General features: G+C 36.7%; 5 protein-coding genes across 9 annotated transcripts; 2 read left to right on the forward strand and 3 right to left on the reverse strand.

Annotated features, from left to right (window-relative positions):
* The first annotated feature begins 1,411 nt into the window (after positions 1-1,411).
* On the forward strand, positions 1,412-3,220 carry LOC123207248 (aspartyl protease family protein 2-like). Its single transcript, XM_044624597.1, has one exon. It carries the CDS (start codon positions 1,467-1,469, stop codon positions 2,943-2,945), a length of 1,479 nt encoding a protein of 492 aa, XP_044480532.1. The 5' UTR covers positions 1,412-1,466; the 3' UTR covers positions 2,946-3,220.
* A 1,179-nt stretch (positions 3,221-4,399) lies between these two features.
* Positions 4,400-7,162, reverse strand: LOC123207247 (UV-stimulated scaffold protein A homolog). The gene is given in 3 exon segments (XM_044624596.1): positions 4,400-5,461; positions 5,464-6,505; positions 6,749-7,162. Coding segments are annotated over 3 exon segments (2,001 nt in total). The 5' UTR covers positions 6,926-7,162; the 3' UTR covers positions 4,400-4,679.
* Positions 7,163-8,384: 1,222 nt separating this feature from the next.
* Positions 8,385-10,291, reverse strand: LOC123207246 (cytochrome b561 and DOMON domain-containing protein At3g61750-like). Its single transcript, XM_044624594.1, has 4 exons — positions 9,933-10,291; positions 9,455-9,851; positions 9,082-9,374; positions 8,385-8,964 (listed from the first exon to the last, which is right to left on the reverse strand). Exons 1-4 carry the CDS (start codon positions 10,233-10,235, stop codon positions 8,686-8,688), a joined length of 1,272 nt encoding a protein of 423 aa, XP_044480529.1. The 5' UTR covers positions 10,236-10,291; the 3' UTR covers positions 8,385-8,685.
* Positions 10,292-13,044: 2,753 nt separating this feature from the next.
* LOC123207261 lies at positions 13,045-16,042 on the forward strand. Of its 5 annotated transcripts, none has more exons than XR_006500246.1 (4): positions 13,858-13,998; positions 14,218-14,371; positions 14,928-15,181; positions 15,722-15,859. XR_006500246.1 is itself a non-coding variant. In XM_044624615.1 (2 exons), the coding sequence occupies exons 1-2, from the start codon at positions 13,267-13,269 to the stop codon at positions 15,875-15,877; spliced, it is 888 nt and encodes a 295-aa protein (XP_044480550.1). In that variant the 5' UTR covers positions 13,052-13,266; the 3' UTR covers positions 15,878-16,042. The 5 variants fall into 5 exon arrangements, 1 of the variants encoding a protein (XP_044480550.1); XR_006500245.1 differs by having other exon boundaries at positions 14,928-15,509; positions 15,722-15,858; XR_006500243.1 differs by lacking the exon at positions 14,928-15,181 and having other exon boundaries at positions 13,045-13,998; positions 15,722-15,858.
* A 45-nt stretch (positions 16,043-16,087) lies between these two features.
* LOC123207263 lies at positions 16,088-21,608 on the reverse strand. Its single transcript, XM_044624616.1, is given in 9 exon segments — positions 16,088-16,557; positions 16,691-16,908; positions 17,440-17,649; positions 18,008-18,311; positions 18,313-18,608; positions 18,610-18,638; positions 18,906-19,779; positions 19,863-19,987; positions 20,122-21,608. Coding segments are annotated over 9 exon segments (3,192 nt in total). The 5' UTR covers positions 21,203-21,608; the 3' UTR covers positions 16,088-16,502.
* Between the last annotated feature and the right edge of the window lie 68 nt (positions 21,609-21,676).

Genomic DNA, 21,676 nt, shown 5'->3' on the forward strand with positions numbered 1-21,676 from the left:
TGTCTAATAAATCCGAGTTGGAACCATTAAAATCAAATCTGTTTTGCACTCATTAAGTTACTCACCTGATTCAAATTTATCTAAGTTCAGTTAGATTTCTCAAGTCTTTTTATAATATTATTATTAATTTTTAATATAAGATATGGTCATTATGCAATATATATTTGTAATTTAATTTTTCAACTTAAAGAGTAAATGTAGTTAGGGTAGATACGAATCAAATCGAATCCAAACACTCTTTGGTTCGACTTCAACTAAATTGAAAAATAATTCAATTCGAATTCGTCAAATTTAATATTAAAGGTGGTTCAAGTTTGATTTGAATAAAAATAATTTGATTCAAATTTATGACTTAAGTTCTAGCTCAGATATGTGCCTTAAATTCGTAGTTTGAATTTGTGGTTTATTGACAAAATAACATTGTTTAACAATTATTTAACATAATTCTAATTAAATCACAAACCAAATTTAAACTGAATCGAATAATTTATTATCTGACTCATAAGTCAAATCAAATCAAATTTTTTATAATTTAAATTATATTCAATTTTAAAATAAATAAAATATTTTAATTCAAACTTAATTCATATTTAAAATAAATAAATTTAAATTAAACCAAACCCTTTTTTTTATCCAAATCAATTCAGTTCAGATTAACCTTAAATGTAGTTTTGGTTCTTCATAGACGACAGAAGTTGAGTTGGATTCGAATCGATCTAAGCTCGAACTCGATTCGGTTCATATATAACTGGCTTGAGCTCGGCTAAGGTCAGCTTGTTTCGGGTTTGAATTCTGTTCGATTCATTTTTCGTTATTAAAACGATATTGTTTTAATATATATTGATCAAAATGATGTCATTTTGTATCAAAAATTTTAATTTGAAAATCTGACGAGAAGCTCAAACTTGACCAAATTTGGTTAAGATCGGCTCGTTTTGGATTTAATCGAGCTAAGCTCTAATTAATTCAATTCGAATCTACTCCTAGACAGAAGAAATTACAAGCAAGGGTCCACAAATGGTACAGGCTACAGCTAATCTTTGATTTTGGACCCACGTTCAGCTTTTCATAGGAAACTGCAAAATATGTTGCCTTTTGAAATTATAAAAATACGGCTGATAGTCTTACTACCTAAGAATGAAATATCAATATCGTTATTACTTTCTTGTAAAATATATATATATTTAAAAAACATTATTCAACTTTAAAATCCTTTCTAAAAGCAAAACAAGGAGGAGAATCTGAATCACGTTCTTCAAATTGTAACGTGTGGGGTTTATGTTAGTTAAAATATCTTTATCGATCAATAATGTAATGTTAATAATAATAATCAATGCATAATTACAACCCTAATTTGTTTTCCTCTCTAATTAACGCGCCCATAATTGTGTCTCAATTATTATTTATTTATATATTACTCTCATCTCATACCCTTCAGAGTCCCCCTGTTTCTCACACGCTCTTCAATGGAAGGAAATGCTGAAAAAATCCTTCTCTTTTCCTTCTTCACCATTTTCTTCTCCTCCACCGTCACCTCCACCTCAAACTATCTACAGTCACAAACCCTAGTTCTCAGCTCCCTCCCTAACCCATCCACTTTCTCATGGACCCAATCCGACTCCCAGACTAACATAAATGAACTGACTGACTCTAATGGGGAATCCTCCATCTTCCTGGACTTACACCACGTTGATAATCTAGTTTCAATCACCCAAAACCTAGATTCTTTATCATTAAATGAAACTCAAACCTCTGAGAGTCTCTTTAATCTTCGCCTCCGACGCGACTCCTTGCGTGTCAAAACCTTGAACAGCATCATTGAATCTGCCGCACTTAATGGTTCTGGTGCGCGTGGGAGCGGAGCTTTCAGCAGCTCCATCATATCGGGACTTGCACAGGGCAGCGGCGAGTACTTCACGCGCATCGGAGTCGGCACACCTCCCAAGTATGTTTACATGGTTCTAGACACAGGGAGTGATGTTCTTTGGCTCCAGTGCGCCCCATGTAGAAATTGTTATTCTCAAACCGACCCAATATTTGAACCACTTAAGTCCCGCTCATATTCTAAAGTACCTTGTGGTTCCCCCATCTGCCGTCGCCTCGAATCTTCCGGTTGTTCCACCAAAACGCACACGTGTCTCTACCAGGTGTCTTACGGTGACGGTTCTTTCACGGTTGGTGAGTTCTCCACAGAAACGCTGACGTTTCGCGGGAGCAAAGTTGGAAAAGTGGCTCTAGGTTGTGGACACGACAATGAAGGTCTTTTTGTTGGTGCCGGAGGTTTAATGGGACTCGGTCGTGGGACGCTATCTTTTCCTGCTCAAACTGGTCGCCAGTTCAACGGAAAATTTTCATACTGTTTGGTTGATCGCTCAACTTCTTCGAAGCCTTCCTCTATGGTTTTCGGCAATGCGGCTGTTTCACGAACCGCCCGCTTCACTCCTTTAGTCACAAACCCCATGCTTGATACTTTTTACTATGTTGAACTCCTCGGGATTAGTGTTGGCGGTGCCCGTGTCCCTGGCATAGTCCCTTCTCTATTCAAACTCGACGAAACTGGTAATGGCGGAGTCATCATTGATTCGGGCACGTCAGTGACCCGTTTGACTCAGCCGGCATACATCAGACTTCGTGATGCTTTCCGAGTCGGAGCGTCGGGCTTAAAGCGTGGAGCGGACTTTTCGTTGTTCGATACGTGTTTCGATTTGTCGGGAATGAAGGAAGTAAAAGTGCCCACAGTGGTGTTGCATTTTAGAGGCGCTGACATGTCACTGCCGGCTACTAATTATCTGATTCCGGTGGATTCTTCTGGGACTTTTTGCTTTGCCTTTGCCGGAACCATGAATAAGCTCTCAATCATAGGGAATATCCAACAACAGGGATTCCGGGTTGTCTATGATTTGGCGGGTTCAAGGGTCGGGTTTGCACCACGTGGCTGTGCTTGAGTTTCCATGCGCGTGGGTGTAGCTGTAAGGGAAAATTCCCTTTCCTTGTGTGTGTGTGTTTTTTTTTCTTTTAATTTTCCGAAGATGATAAAGGAATCTTTCCTGGATATGAATCGGAAAATGGTGATGGATAAAAACTCAGAACACAGAGTCGGTGAAGTAGGATTTTAATTCAGGAGTTTGGTTATTTAAAATTTATGAATCTGCTTGAAGCTCTAATACATCATTAATATGGATAATAATACTAGTTAAATCAATCCATTTCTTTATCTCAATTACTTAGAGTTGTGTGAAGGTAGTTAATTTCCCTACATTTATGAGAAACATGAATGTTTTTGGTAATGGGTAATAATACCAAAGAATCCCAATTCGATCCATTTGCATAAACTGCCAGCTCTACCGGCATATTTGTCCATTAGCACATGGCGCCAGCGGCAAGTCAAAAAAGTTGGGCACCAAAACATCACCTTTACAAGTTGGAGTTGGCTGTAGTTGGTGAAGTAAAACATAACAGAAGTCAATATCAACATAACACCGGCCCTATAATGCCCTTTAAATGATACTAACACTAATAATGCCTGTAGAATATATATATATACACACACAAATTGAACATTCGCATGTGAAGTCGGCCCATGATTTGAATCATTGCCTTTATCATCGCATTTGAAAACCTTGTCATGAAAAAAGAAATCTTCTGAGAGTTTCATTTATATATTTGTACTCACATGGCAGATTATTCTTCTCTTATAGATATAGTCAATGCGCAAACATTCAAAGATCAGCAACAGGAATCCCCTAGCATTGTGCTTGAGAAAAGTCACAGACCAACAAAAGTCATGGAAAAAGGCTAACTACTCATTTAATAAATCTAGCTCTAGTTGACCAAATATTCATACACAAGAAGATTGAAGCCTACATCCAATCACGAGCTAAGATCATAATTTTCCATTTGTGAATATTATGTTTGTCTCTGAGTGAAAAAAGACACTTTTTGCACTTTTACTTTGATTATAAATCAGGGAAATGTAGTAATAAGCATCAGATCTCTGGCAAATGTCAGACCGAAACAAACTATCTATACCCAAAAATAAATTGCAAGCACTACTTGATGAAGATTGTCTATAAAGATGATTATTTAAAAAATCATTTGTCAAAAATCTGTCATTCTGTCTTTATTTATAAAATTACCTTCAAGGTGGGTTGTCAATCTCTTCATTATTCCTCAAATTTGATCATCTATCTTCATCGGATTCCTACTTCAAGCCAAATCAACACAATTAAAAATAAATAAGTTTTCGGGGAGATGGAGATGAAACAAGGAGTTTGAAAAAGAAAGAGGTATGAGGGCGCTCATGTAAACGATATTAAAAATATTTCCTAAAATATTTTACATACAATAAGATAATCTATTAACAAGATGAGATGTTATTTGAAGAAGAAACAACTTGACCTGCTAAAATATTTTGGGTTACTAGTAACCAGTAAGTCTATAATTCTCTCTCAGCAACTATGAGAAATCTTTGTCCATACAACTTTAATCATATAAGAAAGCTAATTAAAGAACGTTCTATACAACAGGAATCTACCTGCAACAACTAAATTCCCAACTCCTTTGATAGCATATGAAATTATTTGCGAGATCACTCTCTTGATACAGCTGAAACTTTTTATTAATCAGCTGTGACACAGTGCTAATCCTGAAGGTCAATCAGCTGGCACTTAAACATCTATTTACCACTGATTTGGAAAGGCTTCTCGGTAATTTGCATCCTCCCCAATCGTCAGCTGTCTCATTGTTGAATCCCTTGCTCGGCTATTCAAAAGTCTCTGAGCTAGCCTATCTTTTGCTGTTTCTTTTTTACGCAACATGGATGCAAGAGTTGGCTTCTTATTTCTGGTCAGTGGTTTCTTCCCATTGCCAATCTCCATTTCTTCTCCAACAGATTCAGATCTTGAAGTTGAAGCCAATGCAGCATCCCGTAAAACTGCTTCATTGTGTTCTCGAACTTTAGCAAGTTTTGCACGACTCAGCAATTGTTTGTTAATTTTCCTCTTCCTTGCTTCTTCTTTATCTCTATCCCGGATATTCTTTACAGCTTGTTTTGCCAATTGATCCGTTAAATCAGAAGTCATCTCATCTACTAATGAGTTTGTCTTAGTGGGTGTACCTAATGAAGAGATCTGATTTGTCTTAGCAGAAGCCTCATCCATTGAAGATCTCTGATTGATTGGATTTCCTTCATCATCTCGGGCTATTATGGGTCCATGAAATGGACAAACTTCCAAATCTCTTCTCTGACAAAGGCCACCTTTCTTTAAAGGAGCACGGCATGGTTGAACTTCTACTGGTTCTTCTTTGTAACGAGACACCTGAAGGTTAAGTTCTGCTATCTTCTCAGCTGGGATGACTGCATCAAATTCTACCCTACCCCAGTGATTTTCAACCTCCAAGCCCCTCTGGTTAGCCAAGACATCCCTGTCCAAACCCCAATAATTCAAAAATGACCCCCACTCATCACTGGGGCTTCAGTCAAAAGCTTACTCCTAAGTGATGTTGAATCAACTTTGCCGCTTTCATGACTCAGTGTGCCATTCCCTTCAACCTTTTCATTACTGCCTTTGGGATCCTTGTCTCTGACCTCATGAGAGGTTGATGCAATGGCAAGATTATTATTTTGTTTAGTTGGTGTGCTAGTTTTCCTATCGTCAATTGATCCAACCTTACCCTCTTCCCAAAAATCTTCTTCTTCCTCGTCTTTTAGCGGTTTCACATTGTTTGCAAGAGAACAACCAGATTCTTCACATTTCTTCTTCACTGATAGTAGACAACTTCGTATATCAATGAATTCCTTTAGCATGGAATCTCTAAACCTACTGTCTGGCACTTCCACCCTTATAAGAACAGACATCCATTCTTGAGCTGAGATGAGATGCTTGGACACTAAAAGCTTGTACAACTCCCTCAATGCATCACAAACTACCTTATTGTCATTATTCTCATGCACCTTTTCCCCTTCTTTTAACGAATCAAAACGGATCTGCCTCAGTTCAGAAGAATGGATCTCCTCCATATCTTCATCTAAGGGAGCAAGTAACACTTTTTCCTCTTTAGCACAGAGAATGTCTAAGCACTCTCCAATCTCATCCATGGTTGACTGTATTTCTTCCTTTATAGAAGAAAAATTTTGCTGCAGCATTCCAAACTTATTGCGTAAAATTTCTTTTGTCCTCATCTCCCTTTCCCTTCTCTCCTGCTGAATCCGAGCTGCATTTGCTTGTAAATTAGGAAACTGAAACCTCAGAGAGTTTTTAAGGTAGTCATAGCCCAATCTAATCTGTCTATAGTGAACTCCAAATGAAGCATTCCATTTTTCCAAGAATTCAATGGCCTTTGAACGCAAACTGGACGCAATAGCTGGAGGAGCAGGAAGTGGTAGATTTCTTCTGAATCCAACACTTAAACTCAATAATTGATCCATGTTCTCAACAACAAGGGCCCTAAAGAGCTTTGATCGCATGAAAAGCTCATCAATTATCAGAAGTGTGAGATATCGAACCTGCAAAACCAATCACAAACCAAAAAATTCTTACCTCCTATTTTACCCCTCCTTATCAAATAAAACCAAATTTAAATATTCAAATTTTCCAAGAAAAAAACATGATATTTAAAATTCAATGCAAAGAAGAACAAACGTCTATGCTACTAATTACAGAAAAAGACGAGATTGAATTCAAACTATAACAAATAAGCAAATAATAGAAGAACCAATAAAGTAGAATTAAACAATACATATAAAGACCTGAGAGTGGTCGCGTTTCATGAGGTCCATGAGTGTTTGGGCGGCGAGTCGGAGCTCGGAATCGGAATACCGAACCACAGATTTGATGGCTTGGAGGAGACGTGGGTCCACCTCTCTTGCTGTTGAGTTTGTAGCCTTATCTATCAACGCCCTAACCTTCCCTCCCTCCTCTTTCATATTCAATTACAAATTACAATCGATCTAACAAAGGAAACGTATTTATCATTCGAGTTTATTTTCAAAATCCCTAGTGCCGGTTGATGCGCGCAAAGCTGTTATTACTATCGACTTACCAACTAACCCCCAAAGTTGTAATAATTCACAACCACTTCTTGAAACCCCGATACCGTCCCAACTCCATAGACAAAAGGGTGATTTGGCCTTTTCATTCGTTCTTTGTCACTTTTTTGTTTTTTTAATTTCTCCTCATTTTCTTCGATTTCCCAACCATTTTTCCCTCCTAACACATTTATTTTTTCCACATCCTCTTCTGGTCTTCCAACTGAACTGGACAGTTTTGAAGCCCGAAAATTCAGCTTAAAAAAAAATCTAATTGAAATAAAATTAGGTCTAAATTACTCTTTTATTTACAATAAGTTAATTAGTAACAATTACAAAGAATGTTTTGTTAGAGAATATAAAAAAAAAATAAAAATTGAAGAGAATCAAGAGAACATTGATTTTTGTTTAGAGAATGATAATAAAGTCAAAAGGATGTAAAGAAAAAGATCCTTATACCTATCCTTCATATTGGTTTTTATGCTCAAGTGATCCAATTTCATGTGGTGCTTGGAGGCTTTTTTCTAGTCAATACGTCCAATTAATTAAAGAAATATGCGAATTGTCAAATCAACACACATTAAAGATATCTGGGTGGAGTGTCACCATTTTATGTTTAACACAATGCATGTTTCTAACCAATTCAATTAATTTGCATTTAATATACAGTTGCAACAATACTACTATCTTGCATCAAATATAATATAATCTATTTGATCATCAAGATAATGATTATATTTGTTTGTTTATTTATTTCGAGAATTTAAGCGTTTTAATTAATAATAGATGCACGATTATGATTTATTAATTAAAATTTTCATATATGTATTTCTCGTCACATAGAGGAAGGAACTCACATATTCACTTACGTGAGCATATATATTTAGACAACGTGAATTATTTTCATGACCTTGAATTGAGTTGTCTACATGTTCTATGTTGTGTGTCATGCTCACTAGATACCATGTGGCCGCTAAGCATTGTCCAAGTATGAGTATTAAAGGGTAAGGTTTCTGAACACAAAAATATTCTTAATTTTCTTTTTTAGTTACACAGTCTATTATTTTTTAATCATTTTAACTTGACAATGCTCTCTTATGAATTCTTATAAAATTATATATGAACTATTGAGGTAAATAAGTTTCGCATCTATACTCTTTTGCTTGAATATTCTCCCTTATTGCTATTTGGACAAATCCCATAAGGGATATAATTTAAGTTTGTGTACTTTGTTTTGGTTTTTTTGTTAAACTCATATGATACCACCGGCTAAAAATACAAGTTGTGGATTTGATGGAATAAATGCAAGTGCAAAAGTAACAAACCTTGAGAGTTTTATACAAGTAGAAGAAATAAATAATGTAAGGTCAGGTGCTATCAAATTTTCAAATCGTTTCCCCAGTAACCAGCAAAAAATAAGAAGTTTTCCACTCTTACTACGCACAAAAGAAGTTGACTGGAAATGACCCTCCTGGTAAACAATAATCCAACCATTTAATCCTTTCTCTACCATACACAAGATAAGGCTTGTCTCTTGAAAATTGAACCAAATGCACTTTGGCACAGCTTGGCCTGTCAGCCATGCTTGCCAATCAAAATTTGATTTCATCACGAACTTGATAAAACAGATTTTTGAAAGAATACTGCTTGAACATTGATCATTGCATTGGATTCATCTGGAATGTTGATGCTGTGGCCTTCTTATCCGAACTTTTCATCCACGATAATGCTTCTAAAACCATAACTGCTAGTAGAATTATAGCAAGGAGGAATCCATACCCTACCTTCCATTCATTCCCTGCATATCCTATTTGAATTCCCAACACTATGTTTATAGCTCCAAAGAAGAGCGCAATCCTGCCAAACCCGCTGTGGTACCAATTCCAGTACCTGCGAATCTTTGATTCCTTTTTCGGTCGTAGAAAGAATGCCAATATCTGAAATAAAGGATGGACTACAATTAGGTTTCATTCAATATGTTGGAAAACTCAAAAAGTCATCTGGGTTGAACTGTTTGAGTAAAATACAAATAGAATCAGGTGATAGGGTCAAACCTGAAGAATGCTAAGCACAAGAATAAAGATTCCTATGCCTCTGTGTGCATCAATGTTAGTATTCTTGACATTCAGTTTATCATAAAGTTGAATTCCAAGAAGCACTGTAGCAATCCCAATAACAAATCCCAAAAGCTGAATAATGGCATGAAGATAATACCACAGTGGATCTTTATGCTTGAAATACCTAGGAACAATTGCCCCTACAGGCAGGATTAAACCCCATCCAATGACACCTAATACTCCATGATTCTTCTTCTCTCTGGAACTCACTTGCAGAACCGATGAGGAGCCTGTAAGAAACAAAGAGTGGATTCTTATTAGTCTATTGTATCCAAGAAGAACATGAGAAATATCAGGTAGAACGACAAACCTCCAGAGAAATCGAACATAATGGTTCTTCTGTCATCATGATGGGATAGGTGAAAGTGGTGGGGATATCTTGTACCAAAAGCCAAAATAATTGGTTGGCGACCAATCCTGTGATCAAACTTCAGTTGAAATGCTAAATAAATCATGGCTCCATGAATTGCCACAACAGGAGGCACATTTGCAAGGGGCAATTCGCCTTTGTCAGCAATGACTTGGGATTGACGGGTACCCTGCAAGTAAAATTGCTTGATTCTTGGCTGACCTTTCTTATTAAACCATCCCACCATGGCGCTGGAGCCAGCCATCATTCCATCTTTTGAAAAGCCTATGCCCACCCATCCTGTGGTATATATTGCTGATAATATAATGGTCATAACATGATCTTCTCTTTGCAAATACTGCCACAATAATAGTTCATGAATGTTAAATCCAATATGTGTATGCGTAAAATGATGAATGGTTAAAAACATCAAACTCACCCTCAAAATGAAAGTATTCCAGATAGGCTTGCAGACCAAGTGGGATACATTACCATATGGGGGAGGAAGAAAAGTTTGTAACTCTGTGTTACAAAGCTGTGATACTTCAACTCCACCATTACCGCCGGTATGATCATCCTTACTTTGAGGTGATACACCTGCATTGGCTTCACTACTGTTGGTTGCTGCTGCAGCATCTTCATCACCAGCCAATGCAAAAATCTTTGGTTCCAAGATTATGCTGAAAACATATATCCCAACAAGAATCTTGGAAACTTGAGCCAAGAATCTTGAATTTGCCATTTGGGTCTATGTTCCTAACATGTGGCCATGGCAAGATGAACATGACCAAGTAAAGAAATTGTGAAAGTGAAGGGAATGAGTTGGTTAAGATGTTTCAGTTTCTTGAAACTGAAGGCTCCATTATGGTGGTTGGTGAGGTGACCGTGGTTGTGCTGCCTGGTAATTATCACTCCCGTCAAATCTTGCCAACTCATTGCGAAAGAACCAATTTTTATCTGCCATTCAAATTTCTCCTGAAACATTACGAAATGGGCTGGATGGAATGATAGTGATGTTGGTTGGGGAAAGGTCAAAACTCTAATTTGATAACCTTATAAACGAAGCAATTAGGTACTAAACTCACATCCTGGGGAGAACACGAGAGGGTTGCTTTGCCTGAAATTATGCTTAATTGTGTTAAGTTTGGACTTACATCTTCTAATAAGATCACAAAATGAAAATTGAATCTCTTTGCCCATATTGAGTTAATTGTGGACAACCACCCAACAAATCCTGTTAAGCTTATTTTATTTGATTCACAGTGTTGGATGGTAAAGCCCAACTAACACAGAGACTTCATCCACATATAATTGATGTAATTTTATGTCGGACATAGACTTGTTTTGCTTTGCAAGTTAACATAAAGCTTTTGCTTTGACAGCTAAACCACAAAAACATATTAAATAAACAAATAGATCCTTAAATTATCAGCTTTTGTTCATATGAACAGACCCCATATATTTTCAGCCAAAGTAATTAAATCTGTAGGAATTAATGATTCAATATTGAAAAGGGAAAAAGAACCTGAATTTTTGGCATTCAACTCCAGAGTTTTCCATGTAGGCACAACACTGGTAGTAAAATAACTAGGAACCTGTGTTTTAAGATCAACCCACTCCATGAATTCATGGAATGTCCCAGTAGAATGTTTTATCTTCAAGCTTTTTTGCGAGATTATCACTGGAAGAAGCCTGATCTTTTCTTGATTCAGAACAATTTGGAAGTGCCATGTTTACTCTGCCGCCAAAGCAGGCCTTAGGAGGAACTCTATATATATGTTCTTCCCCACTCACCTTGTCGATATTCACAACCCATTTGCTCTTGGAAGTTTTCTTTTTGACTTGAATCATTTTTTTTTTAAAAGCAAAAATGCATTAAAAAGAGAATATTACACGGGCTTATAAGGGATACCAGACCACAACTTAAACTTGTCTTACCAAAAGATAGGATAGTAAGAAATATATAAGGGTAAAACCAGCAAATACAATAACCTCCTGAAATCACTTATTTTGAGAATCTATCAAAGTTCCTTCAAAGATTGCGCTCAAGAGGGTGGCCATAGAAACTAACACCAATAAAATAAGGGGGTACAAGCAGGCTTGCCAAAAACAATAATCTATACAAGCCAACATAACAAACTGTCACGAAACCACGGCTAAAAAATAATGCAGACCGAAATTCTGATGCCAGAGAACTCTGGAGCGGAAAATCTGGAAGCTAAGGGAAACAAAGCAGCTGAGAAGACTTGAATCTTTCTTGATTTAAAAAAACACTCTGTTCTCTTCTCAATTTCTTTGGTTCTTCCAATCATAGTAATTTCCATGCCTTTCCCAATAAGATGCTTTATAGAACTCACTTCAACTTTACCCTTTACTTCATTAAAATGGCCTCCCAAACCTGCTTTTTCACACAGCAAGTTTTTTGCTACCACTACTGATTTTTCTGGATTAACATGTAGCAAATTTAGCAGCCTTGCGTATTCATCATTCTTGCAATCCACCAGCGAGAAATCAATGCTCCCATAATGTGATAACACCTGAAAGGGGTCTCCAGTGCTGAATTATACAGTGTCATTTAGACCAGAGTCTTTAATCACTCTTTTTGATTCAGCAAGAACTTGTAAGGGCGAATACACCGCAGTTTGCCTTCTGTTTGTCACGCAGCAGCTGCTAAAGCTATAGTAAATGAGGACTCGCCAGGCGAGATCTCCACCATAAGTTTTGCCCTCACTCCAGCTGCTAGGGCTGGTATGCATTGGTAGCTCTCAGGTCCTGATTCAAATACTAATATATCTAATAATATGCTATAAGAAAATTACTTTGATAACATTAAACATAAGATAAAACAAGAAAGAAATCTTGTAGATATTACAAAGATATTCTATTATGTGGAGATTTTTCCGTTTATATTTAACATTAAAATTTTTACTCATATTCTTAAACAATTATGTGAAGTGTCTAATCGATAACATTGTAAATGTCCCAATCTTATACATCATAGCATAGACACTACAAGTTTGGTTAGAGTAAAAATTCTACCATAAAACAAAGGCTAAAAATAAATCTGATTCTATGCAAAGCCTCCATTGATTACAGTATGTTATGTAGTGATGGGTGGAGGCTAGACCTTGGTGCGGCACAAGCTTGCAATTGCGAAGATGGGTGCCGCCCAAACATTTCGTCAATATATGCCTGGTAAAGCCGCCCATTGCGCCACAAGTTCAATGCTATGTTACTGTACAGTTGGCTTTTGTTTTAATTTTTCTTTCTCTTATTAATTAAGCCAATTTTTAATATCCTTTGCAAGTGTATAGTTAAAAGAGGAATTTAATGCATACATTTTTTAGTATTTATACAAGTGATTTTTATTATTAATTAAAAATTATTTAATCATATGATTATATATTATTAATATAATTAATATTATTTTATCACAATTTAAAATTATCTAATTTAAAGGTTACCCGCTACTATTTCTAAAGTTGGATTTCTGGTGCACTCCTGAACTCTCTCTCTATCGTCCGCAGATTAGGGTATCGGTCCAGAGTCCACTCGCCAATATTTATTAGACCCACTAATGTTAGCATATTCCATAGAAAATACGTTACTCAACGGGTCACTTTCGTTGATAAACCAAGAGTCAATATTTATCAATTAAAATATTCGATCTACCTTCTGCGCAGTCACAGCCCCTCGTTGCTTTCATTGGTCTTTTTTGGTAAGTTCGTTGTTCTCATTGCTGCTTCTCTCTGAAATGCTTACTGAACTCTCTCATGGACTCTGTTATAATAAAGCCAACATTTAGCTCTCTCTCTTTCAATTCCATGAGCATCAAAACCAAAACTTTCTACCCAGCACACTCTTCCTTCGTTAAATTCAGTCAGTTTAGTAAGTTCAAAACCTCTTCAGTCATCTCTTTTTCTTTCAAAAAGAACCCTTCAAATCCCGAAAACCCTGGACCAAAATCTAATAAAAATAACAGTAGGAATTTCCCTTTAAGCCCTTTATGTATTTTCTTTCCGATTTTACAGTCTATCAAAGGTTTAGCCTCTTCACATACTCAGAAATGGGTTTCACGTCTGCAAGCATATAACAATGAGTTAGAAAGTATCTTAGATTTACCCAAGAGTAACCATTACTTAAAAAACGGGGCGTTTGGGGTCGCTTTATTAAGCGTGACTTCGACTGCAAAAGTCAAAATCAGTCCTTTTGTGACCACACTGGCTGCGAATCCCACATTTGTATCTGGTTTGTTTGCCTGGATTGTAGCACAATCCGCAAAGATGGCTTTGAATTTCTTTGTGGAGAGAAAATTGGATTTTAGATTACTATTTGCCTCTGGAGGAATGCCTTCTTCTCACTCCGCTTTATGTACGGCTTTGACGACGTCAGTGGCGCTTTGTCATGGAGCGGCAGATTGCTTATTTCCTGTTTGTTTGGGGTTTAGTTCCATTGTTATGTATGATGCCATTGGTGTTCGACGCCATGCTGGGATGCAAGCTGAGGTAAGATATTATTATTATTGTTTTCTTTTAATGTGTTATAAATATGCAATTTTAAGGGTTTGGTCATTGGGGATGCTGCTTAAGTATTTTACTGTTGCGATGCTTTCTTTGATTGCTGCTCCTTTTGTAGTAGTCTTGATGGTAGAATTGAGCTTGTCAGATGATTATTAATACTGTTTCTTTTCTGTTTTTTCGGCATTGATAAATGGTTATTAATAGAGGCTATTACTAGAGCTTGGATCTTTAATGACTGCCGGATCCAACCTCAAAGTGGCAAGGTTTTACTACTGGATCAAAACTTAAATTAGGTGGAGAAGTGTTAATTGGAACAGAGCAACTATTAAACGAAGTAGATCTAATATCTCTTGCTTTGGTAAGTATTTAGTTTGACTGTGTTTATATGCTTCTGAAGTACCGTTTGATGTTTTGAGCTACTGTCACCTACGGTTGGTGCTTCTAGCATGCTTGGCATTGTTAGCTGGGTTTACATGGCTGTGGATTTGCTAACTACCTTGTCTGCTAATGAAAATTTCTGTGTTTAGGTAATAAAGGATGGTGTACTTTTTAAACTATTCATATTTTTGTAACTCTTACATCCTACATATATGATTGGACTTATGACTATTTGCTTATTCTAGTGCTAAATTGCATGGTCTTGAAATTTATCTGAACAGTAATAATTGCAACATTGCACAATTAAGATTGAAAATGTTAAATAATTGATTATTATAAAACTGGGATTCTATCTCAGAAAATATATATATATATATATATATATTTTGGACCCTGGTTACCTCGCATGGTGTATGCATTTGGGACCTTTCAATTCTAATTAGTATTCTTTGTTGTATATCAATTCAATTTTCAAGAGGGTTGATCTTCAGAGTGTCATGAAAAATTGAAGGCAATTTTTTTCTTTTGGATTGTAGCATACCTCTCTGAGCTAAAAGGAAAGATATCCTTACTACCCAGGGACCTACATTCCTATAATATATCTGGAAGTCTGAGGCCCATTTTCGGTGGGGCTTATACTGGATTTATATTTATCACATACTTGAGTGGAGTCCCCATTCTTTCCTGGTGGAGAATTGATGCAACCTTTTGGCGTCCTAAAGCTCTCCTAGAAGTTGGGAACTGTCCTATTGGAACTGACTTGGGTTGGAAAGCTACTGGAAATGCTTTGGTTTGTCCTATTTTCATCCTCCTAGGTCTTTGGTTTTGGTCTTATTTTTGTTGGTTTCAACTATTTTGTTTTGGTGTTTCATTTAGGCTGGGGAAATGAGTGAGATTGCCAAAACACTATAGACTGTGGCTGCCTTTTTTGCGTTTTGGTTGTTTGTAACTAGAAACACCTTATCTTACCGTCTCCTGTCATGCTGTCTGGAAAATACCTATGTGAATGGGTTTTTAAATTGTTAAATAGGGTACTACAGAAATGATTTGTGGGAAAATTTTACAGTTAAGTTCATATGGTTTCCACTGAAATCCCCTCATCACACAAATTTGTTAAGGTGAGTTCACTCTCGTTAATTTTTTATGTGTTAATGTTTGATAAATTATTGAAGTTTTTTAGTTTCTGTTTGGTTACATAAAGCTCGGGAGCTTAGCAATTCAGTAGCTTAGGCTCGCCCACATGAGAGTTCTCTATTAGATGTTGTCCACTAAAGAAGTGACTCTCGAAATCTTATAATTTATTGTCTTTTATTTATGCTTTTTGACATAGGTTCTTAATATGATCGTTGAGGACTTGTTTCAAGGTCATCCCATCAGTCAAAGAAAGCTCAAAGAGCTTCTAGGCCATACTCCATTACAGGTCTTTGCTGGAGCTGTGGTTGGTATCTTGGTCGCCTGTATATGTTGTCAAGGTTGCTTAGCTTAGCTCCAACCTGAAACTGCTTCTGCAGCAATTTTTGGTCCTTTTTTGACGTGGGTCATTCTTATGTTTAAACTGCCGATATTGTATTCTATTAATCACAATGTAATATCAAATATGGAAAACAGAACATGCATGATATGAATGAAGAGGTTAACTAATTATTTCGTCTTCCTGAATGTATAAAATTAATTCAATTCTTGGCTACCTGTGTCATTGATGAAAACTGGATAGAAGAAGCTTTATTCTAAATTACTGGATTCCAGCTAGCTCCAACAGCAATTTTTTATCAGGAGGCATTAAAAAACCACTGGAATAAGCATTTAAAATCTTGTTCCAGTTCTTCACGTCATAAGCATCCCCATGTTTTGCCACTGGAATAAGCATTTCAACTACTACCTGTTACTATAATTACAGGATATGGAACTAAATAGAAGATAGATAGCAGGTCAGCGGTCTGTGTCAAGACAAGCTTTCTGCCCACTGCTACAGCATTTTGGCGGAACTTGCAAAACTGAATCATAAGAGAATGCAGAGGGGAGCAAATCAACAGTGGCCTTCATGGTCATCTGATATCTCACATGGTCAATTGTCTCAATAGCCCAATGCGGTGAGCCAGGAGACTCTCAGTTCACTTCTTGCTAGGCCTTTTCAGCATCTTCTTTGCCAGATTCTTACCCCTTCTGCTGAAATCAAAACATCAAAGGTACAAAGGTGTTTACTTAGCAATGCACAACATTGATCCAATTATTCATTGATGTTTTCTGGATGTTTTACGGCTAGAATTATAGGCAATTAAGCACAAAGTTGAGATATTACCTCTTAGAGGATTTGGCACCAAAGCGAAAGACACCCTTCATCAATGAGCTTACATCCACAGATCGTTCTCCCATTATCTTATCATGGTAAATCTTACTCCCAATCTCAGTAATTTGTTCCTCTACTTCTTCTAGGGGTTGGTCAATGTTGAGCTGTAGCTCTCCTTGCCTGATGACAGTTACACTAAAACCATTTGCTTTGGCTTCGCGAAAAGCATCCTGTTTAGGATTAAAGATAGTCAAGGAAATGAAAGTAGTCTATGTTAAAAAGGAATAATAATTGCAATAAGGAAATACGAATTAAATAGATGATTTTAAAGATCTAGCACTAAGCAATTTGATTGAATTATCAATTAAATAATGCAAAGCCTAAAGAGATAAAGTTCCTGACTGAAAGTTTTAAAATACATGTTTTTTTGGTAGAGAACCGGACAGTATCACCTGTTCAACTGACCTAAATGAGACCTCTTTGGACAAAATTCCAAATTATAAGATCAAAATAAAAGAACAGTATTCTTTTTTTCCTGCCAGAAAAACAAAAGCTAGTTTTTACACAGCTAAGTACTGCATAAAAATTTTTAGGATCATCCAGTGACTTTAGGACTAGAAGCTCTTCTCAACACATCTACAAAAAATAAACAGGATTTATAAGCAGGCTCTCTTCGCTAGTCCTTCAGTGGAAGTGCCTCTTTGTTTAACTTGATAAATAAATAACATAAATTTAGCATGGAGAAAAAATAAAATCTTAACCTTAGGAGGCCTTGCAACAACAAAGGCTTGGCCACTTCCAAGCATCTCCAAATGGCTCTGAATGATATAACAAAGGTTTTTGCAATCACCAGCATCTTCAAAAGCAATCACATGATGGGGTTTTGGTTCCAACTCAAGATCTGCAGCCATCTCCAGTGAATAGAATCCTATATTTTGTTCCCCGTCTTGAATTGTGTACAGTTCAATGCACTGGAAAATAATCAGGACAAGGTAATTTGCCTAAGAATCTGTGTTTTTTAGCAGTACAGTGCACACCAGAATTGCTTTCTTGCCTAAGTAGGACACTTGGTTTGCTTACCATGTATCACATGCCGCTACTTAAAAAGGAAAAAGGTAAAACTCTATCAAAGGATAATCATGTGCAACCATCTATTATTTTTCAATTTAAAAATAAAATCGTAACGAGTAAATAAGATTATCAAATCATCTGTATTTAAGATAAAGAGCAAGGATGCAAGTGAATCTGGGGAAGTCATCTGACAAGTGGAAGACACAAATACAAAGAACACAACAAAGAAGAAAGCACACAGCACATTTGCATACTAACCAGAACATGTGGTAGATCTAGCCACCATAGATAATCTTCTTCTTTCTCTTCTGCATGTTCACGGTATTTGCTCACAACAGCTTGTGGTCCAAACAACTCCATCTCTCTTTTGAGCTTGTTGATTTTCTTCTCCATGAACTTCTTATTCCTCTCAGGTAGTTTGGTCATCAGATCAGCTGCTTCCTGTATTTGTTCTTCAGTGATCCATCGATCTAAATCCTTTCCCATATCTTTCATAATGGATTTAACTTCTGGGTCTGTCTCTGCATTATAAGATTCCAAGAACCCACGTGACCATTTCTTTGTGTTGCCAGTACTCCTTCCCCAATTTTTTACCAGATCTGATAGAACCATCACTGCCTTCTATAACTGTCTTGGAATGTTTTGGATCCCTATTTTGTGACTTCTTCAAATCATTAGTAGCCAAAGAAGCAGCAGCATTCTCATGGGTGGGAAACCTTGTTGATTTTTGAAGAAATTTCTCCTCATCCTTCTTCACTGGAATTTTTCCAGCAAAAAGAGCCTCCCTTTGTTTAAGGAAGTCATCCAGGAACTCAGGAGTTTTCTCCAATGGAGGCCCTTTCCAGCGCGGTATGATTTTTCTCTGGTGGATCATACAAGCTGATACCATCTAAAGGAAGAGAGGAAGATCATTAGCACCAGCAGAGTGACAACTATGCACTGTGATCTATGACATATATAAACTCATAGTTAATCGGTTAACAAAACATAAATAGTGATAAATACCTAAATGACTAAGAACCAGTTGATTAATATTTATTCATAACCTATGCTTGAGGAAGCAAACCTTGGAAGTGCATTGATAAAGCAGCCTATAAAATAAATTTGTTTAGGAGTAAATTTAGCATATAGGGATCATTTGATGTAATCATGGTACCTGCTCCATAATCAAGATTTTCAATGTTTGAATGGAGCCATTCATGCACATGGGATAACTTTGCATTCTCTTCCTCAACTTTCTTTTCAAGACCCTGAAAGAATGCAAGTTTATCTTCAGCATCCATCAAATAAAATGGATCTCGCCCAGCCAACTCATTTTCTCGGACTTGAAAAACAATGTCTCTCAGCTTATCATCTTTCATCCACTCAAGTTCACTGTCATCTTCACCAGAGCCAAGCTGTGTAATATCAGCAAAGGTATTTAATTGTTTATTTACTTTCTCTCTTGCAACCATGAAATTGTCTCGGAATCCAGTTCCTATCTTCTTTGCAATGCGTTCAATATCATGAAAATTTTTTTCCACCCAGTTTTCCATCTTTACATATGTTCCAGTCTTTGTACTTGCACCAGAATCTTCATGATCTAAGTAAGTATGGGAATTTTCACAATCACCCACTTCATATTCTTCATCAGAATATTCAGGATCATCTTTGTTGATGGGAACCTGCTCCTCATCCTTCAGAGTTGAACATTTATGAACATTTAGAGCAAAAGTAGACTCAGATGGTCCACCAAAATTTGCAGAACCCAAAACTTTGTTGTCCACACTGAATGTCTGCCTTGTATTTCTATCAAATTTACCACTTGGTTGATTTGAAACAGCAACACTTTCTTGCAAAGTTTTAACAATGGGCTGATCAAAATCTTCTTTGCCGTGTTTTCTGGAAAGAAATTCCCTAGCTTCTTTCACTGATCGTATGACCCTTGTTTCTTTTCTAACAGAATTGGTATCTGAAATAGATGATTTAGCATCATGAGGATCTGATGATTGAACAACATCTTCTTTCACCACTACAAATGAAGTGCCTCCCTATCCTGCTTTGTTCTCAAATGTGATTGTTCCACAATTGAAGCACCAGAAGTTTGCCCAACCTCATTCTCAACAGAAGGTACCTTGTTGGGAAATTCAGTACTCCAGCATTTTGTTTCAACTAAAGACACAGTCATTGCAGTTTCATCACTTTCCTTCGGAAGGTTCCCCAAGAATTTCATATCATCTTCTCTATGCTGTTTGAACTCTTTTATCTCATCAGTTAGTTTACCATCCACAGCCTGCTTTTCTTCTACATTCCTGTCGACCTGGGAATGCTCCCTGCCCTCAATCATGCGGATTTCCCTGGCCTAATTTTTTAATTTTCCTGAAATTTATCACCAAAATCCAATTTGCTTGTTTGAGAACTAGACGAATCCACCAATGCGAAATTATCCTTTGAAGCCTTTGCTTTGATTATATTCTTCATGAGTTCTTGCTTGTCTATCTTAGGTTTTATAAAGGTCTCCATTGGAGGTTCCATCTCTTTTTGAACAACTTCCACACTTCCCTTCTCTAACATTTCCTTCTCCTTTCTTGACTTTATCTTTCTTCTCATCATTTCTTTCTCCAGTTCTGTGTAATGCACCTCTTTACCTTGAAATGAAAATACTTTCTTCACCAACCAAAATACAACCAAACCACACAACACAATGCTTCCAACTCTAGAGCTCTTAGGGATAAACTGAGGATGGAGAATGACATCACGGATCGCATTAACAAAACCAGACTCCTCACCTGAAAGAACAAACTTTGCCACTGTACTGTTCCTCGGAATCACATTTTCCCCAATCTCCATTTCTTTGGCCAAATTCCTAGCACATTCTATTTTAGAATTTAATTCAGCTAAGTCTTCAACTTGACTTCTTTTCAAGATTTCATCTTCATCGATTACAACTTTCTTCACATTCCCATCAGCATCTTGAAAAACTGTAAAAATTTTCCCCGACCCAATGCCCCAGTAATCAACATCCTTTTTGTACTGATCAATCCAATTCTCCAATTGACCATGCAAAGCAGATTCAACAACAGGTTTCGATTTTGAATCTTTAGAATTTTCAATTATAACATCATTAACACTCCCTTTCACAGAATCGTAATTCAAATTCTCAATATTTTCAAAACTAGAACTCGTACTTGAAGAATTGAGAATGTTTTGATTCACCTGTTGTTGATCATTGAGAAGCTTTTTTCTCAGCGAGTTGCGGCGACTGGTGGGTCGACCAAAACGAGCAGAAACCTGCAGGGTAGTTGTGTTAGAGGAGAAAAAATAGCACGGAAATGAGCGTTTTCTTGGGAATTTGAAGGTGGATATGTTAAATATAAGAGTGTTTTTGTTGTTGGAGGTTTTTAAAGAGAATTTGGGAGTGAAAAAAGAGGCAGTAGACAGAATATGAGGGTTGCTTGCGCTTAAGACTCCCATACTGATGAAGATGTTCGTTCAGAAGGAGGGTTCAGATGTTAGGCAAGTTTGCTAAAACCTCCACAGTGTCAGCCGATAAGTAAGCTGCCGGTACATCTAAAACTGCGCCGTTTCCCTCTTCTTGATTAGCCCGACAACATTCATCTTGTGAAACTTGAATGTTATCACTTTCAAATTAAAAAACCATTTTTCTGTGACATGAAATGTTAAACATAAAAATTATAACAATAAAATGATGGGTGTAAACAAATTTTATAAGGATTAAGTTTAATTAAATGCAATTGTAAATCATATATTACTACTTTTATGAGCTTTAACGACAGAATTTGATAGGGTGCTGTTTGGATATAAATACAAGTTCGTTGAAGAAGACATGGAAGAGATGGCTAAAAATCTGGAAGAAGACTGGGATTTGATTTAGTGAGGAAATCATGGGATATTAATTAAAATCAGTAATAATTTTTTTGTCTAAAC

This window comes from Mangifera indica, unplaced genomic scaffold, assembly GCF_011075055.1.
Source record: "Mangifera indica cultivar Alphonso unplaced genomic scaffold, CATAS_Mindica_2.1 Un_0067, whole genome shotgun sequence".
NCBI classification, from domain to species: domain Eukaryota; kingdom Viridiplantae; phylum Streptophyta; class Magnoliopsida; order Sapindales; family Anacardiaceae; genus Mangifera; species Mangifera indica.

Bases quoted from the DNA above. Each gene is read 5' to 3' on its own strand.
- LOC123207248 (XM_044624597.1), top strand. From the start codon at position 1,467: ATGGAAGGAAATGCTGAAAAAATCCTTCTCTTTTCCTTCTTCACCATT.
- LOC123207246 (XM_044624594.1), bottom strand. From the start codon at position 10,235: ATGGCAAATTCAAGATTCTTGGCTCAAGTTTCCAAGATTCTTGTTGGG. The intron at 9,375-9,454 runs GTTTGTCGTTCT...TGTTTCTTACAG, and splicing joins TATGTTCGATTTCTCTGGAG to GCTCCTCATCGGTTCTGCAA. The intron at 8,965-9,081 runs GTTTGACCCTAT...CCTTTATTTCAG, and splicing joins TTGTGCTTAGCATTCTTCAG to ATATTGGCATTCTTTCTACG.
- LOC123207261 (XM_044624615.1), top strand. From the start codon at position 13,267: ATGGACTCTGTTATAATAAAGCCAACATTTAGCTCTCTCTCTTTCAAT. The intron at 13,999-15,721 runs GTAAGATATTAT...TTTTTGACATAG, and splicing joins ATGCTGGGATGCAAGCTGAG to GTTCTTAATATGATCGTTGA.